This window comes from Schistocerca cancellata, chromosome 1 (genome assembly GCF_023864275.1).
Source record: "Schistocerca cancellata isolate TAMUIC-IGC-003103 chromosome 1, iqSchCanc2.1, whole genome shotgun sequence".
Taxonomy (NCBI): Eukaryota; Metazoa; Arthropoda; class Insecta; order Orthoptera; family Acrididae; genus Schistocerca; species Schistocerca cancellata.
This window is the reverse complement of record NC_064626.1, coordinates 829,607,793-829,624,518: the sequence shown is the minus strand read 5'-3', so window position 1 is coordinate 829,624,518 and position 16,726 is coordinate 829,607,793. Positions and strand designations below refer to the sequence as shown.

At 39.2% G+C, this 16,726-nt stretch overlaps 1 protein-coding gene across 1 annotated transcript in view; it reads left to right on the top strand.

The window, feature by feature from the left end:
• Nucleotides 1–16,726, top strand: part of LOC126188702 (negative elongation factor E) — a 69,231-nt gene that overhangs the window by 36,918 nt on the left and 15,587 nt on the right. The window contains exons 3-4 of the mRNA XM_049930313.1: nt 12,611–12,786; nt 12,879–12,933. Coding sequence (XP_049786270.1) covers nt 12,611–12,786; nt 12,879–12,933 — 231 coding nt within the window. The remainder of the gene's footprint in view (nt 1–12,610; nt 12,787–12,878; nt 12,934–16,726) is intronic.

Below are 16,726 nucleotides of genomic sequence, written 5' to 3'. Positions count from 1 at the left end.
TATCTTCTCTGGTCGTCCTCACCAAGCCAGAAGTAGAACCCATAACTGAATCGCACAGGCTACCATCTGAGCCTATGATTGTCTGACGTTGCATTATTCCAAATTTTGCTGAGATGTGTAGTTATGAGGTGTTATCATTACCATAGAGATGTCAATGCCAGTCTCTGTAATACAACCTCTTTAGTTTCTTCCAATCAGGCACTCACCTACAAGAGTGCAACAATTTGATCACTCGTTCAAGGTGTGAAAGTCCTTATGTCTAAAATTGTATTTTGTTAATTCATTCACTGAGCTACAAAAGTAAATATGGCATGTCACTGAAAATAGAGTGTGGGACTAACTTTGTCTTCAGTAGCTAAAATTGTTATTTTCTATCACAACACAATAAAAATAGTTCCACCAGGCAATTCACAACTGTTATTTCTTTGTGATTTGTTTTGTGGCTTTATTTTCTCTTTCTCCCTCCCTCTATCTCCTCTCTCTCTCTCTCTCTCTCTCTCTCTCTCTCTCTCTCTCCCCCTCCCTCCCTCCCTCCCTCCCTCCCTGCCTCCCTCTCCCCCTCCCCCCCCTCCCCCCCCCCTCTCTCTCTCTCCACTTATAATCAGTTTCAGTGACTGTTTCACATTTCAACTTTTCCTTTGTGTATTTATTGATTAATTATACATGTTGTGTATGATGTATGATGATACTGATTGTTCCTCCATTAAATCATAATATTAATATGATCATCATCACAATCACAATTGCATTTAATTCTCTGTAGCTTATTTTAAAGGGCTTAAATTGTCAATACACAAAAGAAAATAAAGTGGGCCGGGGGGAGGATCCAGGACTACATAGTCTGCTGGAGAACATGACAGAATGAACGTGTTTAGCTGCACAATGCTGTATACTGTACTGCAGTCGTGATTTGATTTCTACCTTTTGCTAGGTGCGTCCATCAACTAAGTTGCCTCACAAACTGTGTACTACAACAACCCAATTTCACCTGAAAATAACTCTGAATTTTCAGTTTATCCACCACTACATTTTTTGACTTCATTGATTAATCCATACAAATCATAAAAAAGAATGTGTGGTTCAAAATGGCTCTGAGCACTATGCGACTTAACTTCTAAGGTCATCAGTCGCCTAGAACTTAGAACTAATTAAACCTAACTAACCTAAGGACATCACACACATCCATGCCCGAGGCAGGACTCGAACCTGCGACCGCCAGACTGTAGCGCCTTTAACCGCTTGGCCACCACGGCCGGCAAAAGAATGTGTGTTTGTATGTGTGTATGTAAGTGTATTATACATCTCTTCCTAAACCACTGAACCAATTTCAACCAAACTTGGTACACATATCATTTACTGTCTGGAAAGAATTACCTCTGGGGAAAAGAACCCACCATATATCAAATTTGTGGGGATGAGGCTGAAAAAGCAGTGTAGCCCAAGATAAGAGAATACCCATACTTAAGCTATCCAGTGTTTGAGAATGAGAGCACTTAGAGACTTACTAGAAACTTTACACATAATTTCAAACCTTTATGAAACTTTTTCTCATTGACACCCCCACAGAATGAGGAAAGGAAAAAAGTTTGTTGTCCATTCAGTAAAACTGCCACATGAAGCATGACTTTTCATTTATTCCTTTGTCTCTACTAACAGTATTTGTGATACATTTTGCAGACAGTATCCACATATGCACATACGTACATACAAAAATATATCATTGTACGACAAATAGTTCAGGTGATGTGATGTTAAAAACCGAGATGCGTGAATAACTGCCACATCATGCATGGTGTTTTAATTTTACTTCTTTACTACTAACTCTGTTCACAACACATTTCACAGACAGTAGGCGCATATACAACTGGATGTACCTGCAGTACTATATCACTATACAGCACATAGCTCAGGAGATATAATGTCATAAACATTAAACTGTGTGGAAATGAAACTGTAGGACAAAATTGGCAGAAAATCCTAAGAAATTTTGGTCTTATGTCAAAGCGGTAGGTGGATCAAAACAAAATGTCCAGACACTCTGTGACCAAAATGGTACTGAAACAGAGGATGACAGACTAAAGGCCGAAATACTAAATGTCTTTTTCCAAAGTTGTTTCACAGAGGAAGATTGCACTGTAGTTCCTTCTCTAGATTGTCGCACAGATGACAAAATGGTAGATATCGAAATAGACGACAGAGGGATAGAGAAACAATTAAAATCGCTCAAAGGAGGAAAGGCCTCTGGACCTGATGGGATACCAGTTCAATTTTACACAGAGTACGCGAAGGAACTTGCCCCCCTTCTTGCAGCGGTGTACCGTAGGTCTCTAGAAGAGCGTAGCGTTCCAAAGGATTGGAAAAGGGCACAGGTCATCCCCGTTTTCAAGAAGGGACGTCGAACAGATGTGCAGAACTATAGACCTATATCTCTAACGTCGATCAGTTGCAGAATTTTGGAACACGTATTGTGTTCGAGTATAATGACTTTTCTGGAGACTAGAAATCTACTCTGTAGGAATCAGCATGGGTTTCGAAAAAGACGGTCATGTGAAACCCAGCTCGCGCTATTCGTCCACGAGACTCAGAGGGCCATAGACACGGGTTCCCAGGTAGATGCCGTGTTTCTTGACTTCCGCAAGGCGTTCGATACAGTTCCCCACAGTCGTTTAATGAACAAAGTAAGAGCATATGGACTATCAGACCAATTGTGTGATTGGATTGAGGAGTTCCTAGATAACAGGACGCAGCATGTTATTCTCAATGGAGAGAAGTCTTCCGAAGTAAGAGTGATTTCAGGTGTGCCGCAGGGGAGTGTCATAGGACCGTTGCTATTCACAATATACATAAATGACCTGGTGGATGACATCGGAAGTTCACTGAGGCTTTTTGCAGATGATGCTGTGATGTACCGAGAGGTTGTAACAATGGAAAATTGTACTGAAATGCAGGAGGATCTGCAGCGAATTGACGCATGGTGCAGGGAATGGCAATTGAATCTCAATGTAGACAAGTGTAATGTGCTGCGAATATACAGAAAGATAGATCCTTTATCATTTAGCTACAAAATAGGAGGTCAGCAACTGGAAGCAGTTAATACCATAAGTTATCTGGGAGTACGCATTAGGAGTGATTTAAAATGGAATGATCATATAATGTTGATCGTCGGTAAAGCAGATGCCAGACTGAGATTCATTGGAAGAATCCTAAGGAAATGCAATCCGAAAACAAAGGAAGTAGGTTACAGTACGCTTGTTCGCCCACTGCTTGAATACTGCTCAGCAGTGTGGGATCCGTACCAGATAGGGTTGATAGAAGAGATAGAGAAGATCCAACGGAGAGCAGTGCCCTTCGTTACAGGATCATTTAGTAATCGCGAAAGCGTTACGGAGATGATAGATAAACTCCAGTGGAAGACTCTGCAGGAGAGATGCTCAGTAGCTCGGTACGGGCTTTTATTGAAGTTTCGAGAACATACCTTCACCGAAGAGTCAAGCAGTATATTGCTCCCTCCTACGTATATCTCGCGAAGAGACCATGAGGATAAAATCAGAGAGATTAGAGCCCACGCAGAGGTATACCGACAATCCTTCTTTCCACGAACAATACGAGACTGGAATAGAAGGGAGAACCGATAGAGGTACTCAAGGTACCCTCCGCCACACACCGTCAGGTGGCTTGCGGAGTATGGATGTAGATGTAGATGTAGATACTAGATGTACAGGTGAAATATGTGTACAAATGTGAGTGACATATGTGAAATATGCGTGAAATATATTTGACATGTTTGTATGCAAGCAAATCCACAGGTAAAAAGCTCATCCTAAACCCCTAGAACAATTTCAGTTAGTTGTGGTACGCATATTAGTTACAACCTGGAAAGAAATACTGTAGGGGGAAGAACCCAGCAGCCTCCTATTGGGGTGATTGTGATGATGTGGAGAGAGAAGGGAGGCAATGAAATGGACAGACAGCAAGGGGAAAGGAGGAGGAGATGGATAAAGATTGAAATAAATAAATACCCAGGCAACGCCAGGATTCTCAACTAGTTTGGAATGCAGTGGCAGCCCCAATACCACTTTTCATTTTTACTGTAAAAACCATAACCGGTTTCAGCACACACACACACACACACACACACACACACACACACACACACACCTATGGCCATGGTGAGACTAATTATTGGTACTGTCTGGTCTAATGAAGGTGGGGAGGACACAAGGAAGGGACAGATGACTTCATGACCACAAGCAAGATGAAAAGAGTACAGAGCTTGAAACAAAGAGAGAAACAGGAAGAGGAAGAGGAAGAAGAAGAGGGAGTTTGTGGGGAGGGGGGTGAGGGAGGAAGAGGTCAGAAATGTGAAGATGAACAGAGAGAAAGAGAGGGGGGAGAGAAGGGATAGGGGTTGAAAAAGGAGGTGAGAGAGTGAGACAGGGACAAGAAGAGAAGAGAGAATGTCGGGGGCACGGGGGGGGGGGGGGGGGGGCAATGAGGAGCGGTGGGAGAAGGCTGTGCATGATGTGGACTGAGAAGAAGTGGTGTGGACAGAAGAGAGAAGGGACAAGTGGTGTGAACAGATGAGAGAAAGGAAAAGCAATCTGAGGCCGTGGGACCAGGTTACCAGAGGTTTAGGCCAAGGGAACTGCGAGGGTGAAGGATGTGTTGGAGAAACAGTTCCCATCTGCGTAGATCAGAGAAACTTTTCCATGATGGGAGTATCCAAATGACCCATGTAATGAAGCAGCTGGTGAAGTCATTTGTGTTGTGGTGTGCAGCATGTTCAGGAACTTGATGGTCAAGCTTGTGGTTTGGCACAGTTTGTCCATTCACGTGAGTAGATTGTTCGTTACCAGTCATGCTCACATAGAATGCTGTACAGTAATTGCAGCATCGCTGATATGTAATTTGACTGGTTCCACATTGGCCCTGGCTTTTATTGGGTAAGAAATACCTGTGACTGGACTGCAGTAGGAGGTGGTAGTAGTGTGTATGGGGCGGGTATTGTATCTGGGCCGATCACAAGGGTACAACCCATTGGGTGTAGGATTGGAGGGAATAGGATTGGTATAGGGATGGAGAAGGATATCTTGTAGGTAGGGATGGAGGAGGATATCTTGTAGGTAGGGATGGAGAAGGATATCTTGTAGGTTGGGTTGGCAGAGGAACACTACTTACTTTGGATGATTTGGGTAGGATATCCCTCATCTGAGGGTACAACAAGAGGTAATCGAAGCCCTGGTGGAGGATGAGGTTGAGCTTTACAAGGCCAGGATGATAACGTGTGATGAGAGGAGTGCTGGTCGATGGCCGGCTAACAGATTTACTGATGTCAGCAGAGCAGATGGCATGGGTGACTTGTTTATGGATGAGCTGGCTATATATCTGTCAGTAAAGGCTCTTGTAAGGTTGTCAGTATATTTTGACAACTCTTGCCTTCCACTGCAGATGTGGTAGCCACGAATACCAAGGCTGTAAGGAAGTGACTTTTGGCATGCAATGGGTGACAGCTGTCAGGGTTGAGCTCCTGTTGGCAGTTGGTGCACTTGATATGGACAGACATGTCAATGGAGCTGTCTGAGAGGTGGAGATTGCCATCTAGCAAGGTTGCTCAATGAGTTTGGAAGGACCTGGTGAGGTTATGGAGGAAAGAGAAAAGGTTGTCCAGATCATGAAAATGCCATCATTGAATCTGAACCAGACAACAGGTTTTAGGTGTTGACTGGCTAGGAAGGATTCCTAAGGCCCATATATAAGTTGGCATGGGATGTTGCCATGTGAGTACCCACAGAGGTACCATGGATTTTGTTTGTAAATTTGGCATTTGAAAGTAAAGTGAAATAATTATGGGTCAGGATGTGGTTAGCTAGGAGGATTAGGAAAGAGGTTGTGGGTTTGGTATCAGGAGGACATGGAAAGATAGTGACATGGGGATGTTGGTGTATGAGGTTGTCACATCCACAGTGACCACCAATGAGTCTGGGGGAATGGGGCAGGAACTGTGGAGAGGCAGTGAAGAAAGTGAGCAGTGTCTTGAATGTAGGATGGGAGGTTACAGACAATAGTTTGGAGTTGTTGGTCATCAAGGGCAGAGGTCCATTCTGTGGGAGAATTGTACCCAGCTGCAATGGGATGACTGGTAGGGAGACCTCTGGGGTTAGGTTTTTGGAGTTTAGGGAGTTGGTAAAAGGCAGGAGTGCAGGGGGTTGCTAGTGTGAGAACGGAGATGGATTCAGGTGTCAGGTTTTGGAGGAACCTAAGGCCTTGATCACTGCTTGAAGTCATGTTGGACTTCTGGGATGGAATTGTGGTTGTAAAGTTCGTATGCAGAGGCGGGCGAAGGTTGGCAGAGACCCTCAGCCACATAGGCACTACAATTATTGACCACTATGGTGGAGCATTCATCTGCAGGAAGGATGATAAGCTCTGGATTCTTTCAGATCACGGATAGCAGTGTGTTCCATAGGAATTATGTAGGAGTAAGGGAAGAATGACTGTTTAAATGCCTTTATGCACACTGTAATTAATCTAATTTTGTACTCATGATCATTATGGGAGCGATACATGGTGTGTTGTAGCATATTCCTAGAGTCATCATTTAAAGCTGTTTCTTGAAACCTTGTAAGTAGGCTTTTAAGTCTCTCCTCAAGTGTCTGCCAGTTCAGTTTCTTCAGCACTTTTGTCACACTCAGCTACAAGTCAAGCAAATCTGTGATCATACGTTCTGCCCTTCTCAGTATATGAGGTTGGTTTGAAAAGTTCTCGGAATGGAATAGAAAAAAGTACTTACATCACTTAAACTTTTTTTTTATTTTTCAATGTAGTCTCCTTGTAGATTAATGAACTTGATCTAATGATATTCCAGTGTCTTGATCCCGTCTCAAAAATGAGTTTCCTCCAGGCCTGCAAAATAGTTGTCAACTCCGGCTATCAATTCTTTGTGTGAAGTGAATCTTCATCCACCAAGAAAAAGTTTCCATTTTGGGAAGCGATGGAAGTCTGACAGAGCCATATCAGGTGAATAAAGTGGGTGTGGCAATAATTCATACCGTAGTTCGTGTAATTTTGCCATGGCGATGGCACATGTGTGCGGGCACACATTGTCTTGATGGAAGAGGACTTTCTTCCTTGCTATACCTGGCCTTTTTTCACGTATCTTTTGTTGCAATTTATCCAGGAGGGTAGCATAGTTTTTTCCAGTAATTGTTTGCCCAGTGAGGAGATAATCGACCAACAGAATTCCCTTCACATCCCAGAACACATGCCATGACCTTTTCCATCAAAGGAATTGTCTTTGCTTTCTTTGGTGGTGGAGAATCAGCATTTTTCCACTGCTTTGACTGTTGCTTTGTCTCTGGGGAATAGTAGTGCACCCAAGTTTCATCTGTGGTCACAAACTGGTGCAAAAAAATCTTGTTTGTTTCTCCTGAAACACGACAAACATTGTTCCACTATGTCCAGTCTCATGCGTTTTTGATCCAGTGTCAAGAGTCACAGCATCAATCTTGCAGATAATTTTTTGCATTTCTGATTCTTCAGCTAAAATGTGATATACCGTTTCAGATAACATCTGGCAAACATGAGCAATTTCACGCACTTGCAATCGACAATCCTCCATGACCATTTCGTGCACTTTTGCAATGATTTCTGGAGTAGTGACATATCTTGGCTGACCACTGTGCGGATCATCATCTAAGCTCTCCCAACTAAATTTAAATTCATTTGCCTACTTGGCAACAGTTGAATACAAAGGAGCAGAGTCCCCCAGTGTATTCTGGAAATCGGCATGAATGTCCTTTGCTTTCATACCTTTCTTTACAAAATACTTAACCACTGCTCGAATCTCAGTTTTTATTTATGTATTTATTTTTTTTCCCCCATCTTCGCAAATCACTGCGCGGGAACAACAACAGAGCCATGTCACCACCACAGCTCTCTTCCAAGAGCACTGATGTGGCACATGTTTACAGGCAACAATCCAATGAATATCACGTGAACAACTTGTTGCGCTACCACTGGCCTCTGGTTGTGATTCCGAGAACTTTTCAAACCACCCTCTTATATTCAGTATCCCCTTTTAGTCCTATTTGGTATGGGTGCCATACACTTGAGTAATAAAGGTATAATGCCATAAGAGATTAACTGTAAAACTACTATCAAACCATAATTAACATATGTTGTTGCTGTTGTCTTCAGTTTGAAGACCGGTTTGGTACAGCTCTCCATGCTATTCCAAACTGTGCGGGCCTCTTCATCTCCAAATAGCTACTGCAGCCTATGTCCTTCTGAATCTGCTTACTGTATTCGTCTCTTGGTCTCCCTCTACGATTTTTTGCTCCCACAGTTCCCTCCAATACTAAATTGGTGATGCCTTTATGTCCTGAAGTCTCAAATGTGTCTTATCCACCAATACCTTCTTTTGGTCAAGCTGTGCCACAAATTTCTTGTCTCCCCTATACTCTTCAGTACCTCCTCATTAGTTACATGATCTACTCATCTGATTTTCAACATTCTTCTGTAGCACCACATTTCAAAAGTTTCGATTCTCCTCTTGTCTGAACTGTTTATCATCCATGTTTCGCTTCGATACATGGCCATACTCTGGACAAATACTTTCAGAAAAGACTTCCTAACACTTAAATCTATATTGGATGTTAGTAAATTTCTCTTCTTCAGAAATGTTTTTCTCTCTATTGCCAGTCTATATTTTATATCCTCTCTACTTTGCCCATCATCAGTTATTTTGCTACCCAAATATCAAAACTTATTTACTGCTTTAATTTTCTCATTTCATAATCAAACTCCCCCAGCAACACGTGATTTAATTCTACTACATTCCATTATTCTGTTCAACTGCTCTTCCAAATCCTTTGCTGTCTCTGACAGAATTACAATGACAGTGGCAAACCTCAAAGTTTTTATTTCTTCTCACTGAATCTTAATTCCTACTCTAAATTTTTCTTTGGTTTCCTTTACTGCTTGGTCTATGTGCAGACTGAATAACACTGGGGAATAGACTACAACCCTGTCTCACTCCCTTGTTAACCACCGTTTCTCTTTCATGCTCCTCGACTCATAACTACCATCTGGTGTCTGTACAAGTTATAAATAGTCTTTTGCTCCCTGTATTTTACCCCTGCTACCTTCAGAATTTGAAAGAGAGTATTCCAGTCAGCATTGCCAAAAGCCTTCTCTGAGACTACAAATGTCATAAATGTAGGTTTGCCTTTCCTTAACCTATCTTCTAAGATAAGTCAAAGAGTCAATATTGCATCATGTGTTCCTCCATTTCTCCAGAATCAAAACTGATCCTTCCCGAGGTTGGATTCTACCAGTTTTCCCATTCTTCCATAAAGAAATTGTGTCAGTATTTTGCAATCATTTCTTGTTAAACTGATAGTTTGGTAATTTTCACATCTGTCAGCAACTGCTTTTTTTGGAACTGGGATTATTATATTCTTCTTGAAGTCTGAGGGTATTTTTCCCGTATCATACATCTTGCACACTAGATGGAATAGTTTTGCCATGGCTGACTCTCCCAAGGCTATCAGTAATTCTGATGAAATATCATCTACTCCCAGGGTGTTGTTTCAACTTACGTCTTTCAGAGCTCTCTCAAGTTCCTCTCATAGTATCATATCTCCCATCTTATCTTCATCTACATCCACTTCCCTTTCTATGATCTTGCCTTCAAGAATGTCTCCCATGTATAGACCCTCTATATACTCCTTCCACCTTTCAGCCTTCCCTTCTTTGCTTTGGGTTGGTATTCCATATGAGCTCTTGATATTCATAAAACTGCTTCTCTTTTCTCCAAAGGCCTCTTTAATTTTCCTCTAGGCAATATCTATGTTTCCCCTAGTGAAATATGATTCTATATCCTTACATTTGTCTTCCAGCCATTCTTGCTTAGCTTTTATTTATGTCATTTACTGTCTTATCAAAATAGTGACATTTCTAAGACAGTTCACTAATGACATAATATGGACGTCACAACACTCTAGACATATTTGACAATGCCAATAAATGCCGAAACAGTTTGTCGTGAATAAAGATTAGTTACTATAAGCAGCTATTTTGGTGCATCTTTCTAACAATCATGTCATTATCTGACATACATTATGCTAGAAGAAAAAAAAGATTTGTAAGGAATCTACTTTGTAGACAGATTGCAATTCCCTAGTATTCTACAAATGAACTGAAGTCTGCCACCTGCTTTACATTCAACTGAGCATAGGCAATCATTCAATTTCATGTCCCTTCAAAGAGTTACATCCAGGTATTTGCATGAGTCAACCAATTCCACTTATGAGTCATTAATACTGTAATCATAGGATACAATGTTGTTTTTGCTTTTTGAAGTACATAATTTTACATTTCTGTACATTTAAAGCAAATTACCGATCTTTGCACCTCTTTGAAATCTTATCAAGATACAACTGCATATTTGTGCTGGTTTTTCAGACAGTACTTCATTATAGTTAACTGCATCATCTGTGGAAAGCCTTAGGTTACTATTTACATTGTCTGAAAGGCATTTAATATACATCGTGAACAGCAAGGGTCCCAACGTACTTCCACTGGGCTCACTCCAGATCCAAGACAACATTCTCAATCTTATTCTTCTTTATTGTCGCCTTGTCCCATGTCACGTAGGGTTGGCATTGCTCTTCTGGATCTTTCTCCTCCATAGTTTCTATCCATTGCCTCTTCCTTCTTCCATCCTTTCTCCCTTAGGTCCCCGGATATCTTATCCTTCCACCTCATCTTTGGTCTTCCTCTCCTTCTCGCTCCTTCAGTCTTTGTATCTTCAACTCTGTTTCTGATATACTCTTCCCCTTTTCTCTGTAAGTGTCGATACCACCTTAGTCTGCTCTCTTATATCTTTTTCCCCATGGGTCCCACTTTCACAGCTCCTCTAACAAATTCATTTCTAATTCTGTCCTTCCTTGTTACATTCTAAATCATCCCTATGAAAAATTCTCAATACAGTCATAAATTTTGCTTGATACTCCATACAATCACACTTTCAATAATAAGCATAGCTGTGGCACTGTTTCACGTGATTAACATTTTTGGAATCCATGCTGGTCAGCATGGAACATGTCATGCTGTTCATAATACCTTGAGCTCAAATTTGTTCTAAGATTCTACAACAAATGGCTGTCAAGGATATTGGACGGGTACTACCTTCCTTGTAGACAGGGTTTTTTTCTGTGTTATTTTCACAACCATTGGGCACAATTTTTTGTTCAAGATATCCGCAGTAGATTATTGTTGTGGACAGGACATTTCAAATCCTTCAGTTTTACCATTGTGGAAATAGTGCTGTGAGCAGATGTATTGACCTGAAAAAATTACCTCCATTTAGCAATCCAACCCTATTAAACATATTTTTTTCACTCATTTGGCTCTGAAATCATTCCTCATAGTGGCCAGTTAGTGCTTTATGTTTTGCAAGGCAGCCAAAGGGATAATCCCTTTTGCTTCATAGAAAACACAGGCAACAACCTATGTAACAGATCAAATCAATTAAACCTGATTGGTACAGGGCCACCGACTTCCACCCAGTTCCTCAACTGCTGTTTCATTTATGGAATGGTGGATGTATGTATCCCCAGCACTAAAATTGTTGCAAAAAGTCAGTTGGATTTGTCTTAAAATGGCTCAAAGGTTATTGAGAAATTTTATTTCACATTTTCTTCTGGTAAGCATTCATCAAATGTAACACACATCTTTGACCATGCTTGTTCATAGTTAATTCTTTATGTAACATGTACTATGTTCATATTTCTGATATGTTAGAGGCATCATTACTTCACACAACTTTCATCACTGATTATCCGATACTACATTGTACACTTTTTTGAAGTTTTCATTTATGATTGCAGTGTTGTTCAAATGTCGTTCACATGGAGCCTTCTTCAAGAAAAATATGACCACATTTTAATTTCGGTACCCAATTGTTTTTTATCCATCAGAATGAAGCTCACACAACACGGCCACCTTAAAGATATGTATAAACAGAAGTATTCTGCAACTGACTTACATTATTGTGCAACATATACTGAACTGCACGTTTCCTCCCTATCCTCATAGGTGACTCCTGGTATATGTACATTGTAACATCATACCAAGACATAGTTTTCAAAACCAGTGTGTGGTAATTCTTTGTTGATTTGCCAGTATGGTGAAGAGAACTGAGCTACATGAATACATTCTGCAGATTCAGCATATGCCATTCTGTATCAGTCTTCTTATTCTTGCTGCATAGTTGGGAACTAGATACCTAGTTTTGCTCATGATATTTTTTGCAAAATATAGAATAATGTGCTATAATTATTGTTGTATTAATTTTCAAGATTTATAACTTATTCTATTCAGTAGGTGTGTAGTCTAATGAGGGCTGACGCTAGTGGTAAATTTAAATATGACATGATAGTGACCTTATCACACAAAAACACTAGATCCACTCTTGTAGCTTCAAGTATAAACAGTTTCATCCAGTTGTCTTTCATTAGTTATTGTGTTTACATTCACTGAATGTTAATTTTTGTAGACCATCTACTTTCAACCTTTAACACCATTTCTCTTTTTTATTTTGTTTCAGAATCTATATGAAAGTTTTGTCACTGCTAGAGACAGAGAAGAGAGAGGCAGACCAGATAAGCCAAGGCAGGGAAATACCATATTTGTTGCAGGTCATAAAATAACAGAAGATTATCTTCGGAAAGAATTCCAGCGTTATGGCAATATTGTCAATGTCACAATGGAAATCGAAAAGAAGTGAGAATATAAATGATATCTGCATAGTTGTCTGTGTTACATTCTGCAGAATATATTCTCTAAAAATATGTATTGTTTTTGCTTTATTTTAGCCGAGGTTTTGTAACTTTTGACAAGATGGAAGCAGCTGCAGATGCTATTAGTGAGGTAACTAAAATCATCTTCATAAAATCTTGAGTTTAGTACTTTTTATCAAGTATAAAGCTTCATCTTAATGTGTATTCATGAATGCATACAGATTGTCTGTGTGGACATGTTCCTTTACAGACTCTATTTATGTCATTAGCTTTCTCTTTTTGTATATGATGGTGATGAAAATCTGCTCTCATATTATGTTTCATGGTAAAAACAGTGAAGCTGTCCTCAACCCAGCAGTTGGTTTGAACATAACAATGTTTTATCTGCGGTTTTGCAAGGAATACTACAATTTAGGACATTTGTTATTTTTTTATGTAATTTATGTGAATAGTGCACACCTATTTGTTTGGTCTGTAGCAAAATTCTCTGTTTATTACGTACTAAGACTAGATACTTTCAATTTTAATACTGATTTGTAATTAAAACTGAAGTACAACTAATGGATTTTGATTTTGTGATAGTGAACTTGTGAATAACTTTGTATTGTATGTACTCAACAGGGAAGTTTTACGTCTTTGTTTGTTATAGAGATTAAGTTAATGTGCCATTTCACACAGGAAATAATTTTAACTTCAGTGATACAAGTATTTAATATCTTAACAATCCTGCATAAGATGTCATACTATGATAGAACTTTGGGCCCATAAAGAATTCAGTACTGCTATGAGCAAAAGGATGTTGGTGAAGATGTGGCACAAAACACTGTCCTTTCTCTTGTCTGTTTAAGTTATAAAAACTGTGAAAACTGGTGTAAATTGTAACGGGTAGACCATGCAGCAAATTTAGACCATCTTAACTGTCATTACAGTGTTTTGCTACTGCCACTATGTGGCTTGTTAATTGATCTGCGTTTGTGGGCAATAAAGAGAGACTTTACTGTAAGAAAAGTTTTCAGTTTGAGCTTGGTTTTTAAATTTTATTGAAATTTGGTTTTGCGGACTAGAATAGTTAATGTAGTCAACAATAGATAAAAATGAAAAGAGGCAACCACTCACCTTTAGCTGACAGATGTATAGAACATGGGCCCATGCAACAACACAGAGAATTATGTAGGAATTAAACTTCTGCTCTTTCTGTAGTACACGTGCATACTCACCTGTGCTTCTATACATTAGACATCGATCAGCTCAAGATGAATGGTTGTCTTTACTCATTTTTGGTTTTATTGTTTGCACCTCAATATTTCTGCCATTGCCATAATTGATGATGCGCTGCTTACATATTGGCAGTGTATTTTAAGTTTAGTCCACTAATTTTAACAAATTTCAATCAGTGAATGCTGTAATCGCTTTGAAACATCCAGGTTATCAATTACAAATTACAGGAGAGTATATAAATCACTTACTGCAGAAAGGCAACATGTTGACATTTCATACTTTTATAACAGAGATAAAAAAGTGATTAAAACTGGTTTAATGCCATTTTATCTCCTGACAAGTATTTCTGGTTTATTGATGTAGGTGTACTTTATTATATTCATGTAAAAGTCAAGTATGATGCAAGGGGAAAGAGGGGGATGACTTTGTTGGTGTTGGACATGTTCCTTCCTATAGTACACTGGAGTTCAAATTAATTTTAGGGTTAAGATACTTGTTTTAAAATAGAATTGTACATATAAATGTCTTTTATTGTAATAAACATTGTTGCATATTTCTGAATAATATTTTACATTTTGTATGGTTGCATTACTCAGTTATCTTCATCTGTATTACAAGATGCCATTGTTGTTGGCCATGATGTGACTGAATTGTAAAACTGCATCTTGTCTTGCAGGATAGAGAGCAAAGATTTCTTGATGTCATCCATTTTATTGTTGTTTATAAGCAGTATAGATATTAGGCTTTCTGTGAAGGGAATTCCAAAGGTCAAATGTTGTACAACTTTTCTCAGCCTAAAAGTATCCATTGTCAAGCCAGTAATATTCATGTTGCATGTGACACTATGCAGATTTTCAGCTGAAAAGGTCATCTCAGGGTATTCTGAAGTAGTGAGAATGCTTTTAAGATGTCTAGGAACATCTTCTACTTCTGATAACATGTTCCAGACTAGTTCCCTATTCGCAGTATACGCAAAATTGATGTCGTTGCTACTAGACCCATGTTATCAAGCAGACAGGTTTCCTTTTTGCCATAAACAATGCATTCATCCACTCAGAGCTATAATCATTAAAAAAAAAAAAAAAAAAAAAAAAAAAAAAAAAGAGGAAATTTATAAATTTTGGACTAGTTGCCTTTCTGCAATAAGTAATTCGTGTATATTGTAAGAATTCATACTACTTAGAATGTACATTTACTTGGACTTCATAAGTTAATATCTCACATTTCCAAGATGTTATATTTTTATGCAAGTAATATTCTTTTCAACCAAACTTTGTTTTTCAAAATAGTAGCCCTACACCTTATGACATAAAGCACAAAATATGCAGAGAAAACATGCTAAATGTGGAACTTTCTTCGTTTCTGTAGTTTTTGTTCTGTGGATGTTATGATGTGGACGACTTCATTGAAAGTTCCTTTACAGTCCCGTTACTTTGAAAATAGATCTGTAGTCTGAAACCATTAATGAAATAAAGAAGCCAAAGGCGGCTATGGTGGAACTTTTATCAAAATTTTCTGCTTGCTGTGTAGACATTTATGAAGTAATAAAAACATCTGCAATCAGTTTCTGAAGACAGCCTTGAGTGTTTAATACCTGTGAGTTTTTCATGTTTACTTGATGGAAAAACTCTAATTCATTCTAGTGAAAACTGACAAATATATACATTAACTAGTGATCTGCCCTGTCTTTTTACAGGTAGCACAAAATATCTACAGAATAATGCTATTTTTTATGATAAGCTGCATAAAAATATGCATAAAATTCAGGGGAAACACTTTCGTGTAACTAGCTTGATGTAAGCAGTGCACACCAGGAAGGTTCTTAGGAGCCATGAATGTTTTTCTGCTCCACATTGATTTGGTGTTTGGAGTGACATCTCTTGGCAATTATGCGAGAAAATCATGATGTAATTAATCTTTTTACCACCAAAGGAGATATTTTATTGAATCGTGGTTAAAAATGGAGAGATTGCAATCAGTTATGCAACTTTTGTGTCCCTGACCATTTACCTAACCATGAAAAAAGGACCTATAGTGTAACGTGGCTCTATAGTGGAATGTGGCATCCAAACCTCAATTTGTTTCTGGTGAATGTACACTTCTGTAAAAGGTGAATCCTAGGTTAAATGGAAGTAGACTTGGGGGGGGGGGGGGGGGGACAAATATTCGACCCTACAATCTTTCACTTTCCATGCATGCACTTTACAAACAGGCCCGGTATGGAATCTGGTCGCGTTTTGATGCTCTCTCAAGTCACCGCTGCTCTCTAAGAGTTGTGGTGGCTGGGTGGCTGTAATGCTAGGTGGCAACAACATCGACTTCATAGTGATGGGGGACTTCAATTCAGGCAGTTTCCACAAAATTGGTTACAAGCTGCTGCTGGTTTCACTATGAAATATTGACATTGTTAGTACAGATATTTTTGAAATGTTAACTTTTCATTTAAGTCACCTTGCAGTTAGGGTAAAAAAATGTGGCATTGAAACCAATATTTAGGTTGAGGACAGCTTTATTTACTCAAGGGAACATGAACAATAATTATAGGAAGAAACACAGTTTCATTCTCTAAAAGAGAAAAACAAATGAAAGTAATGTATATACAGAGACGTACAGTGCTATGTCTCACTTGCTTGATTCACAGAGAAGACATGAGAAATAACAATGAATTATATGAAGAATCCTTTCCCATTATTGTATGGTAGCTT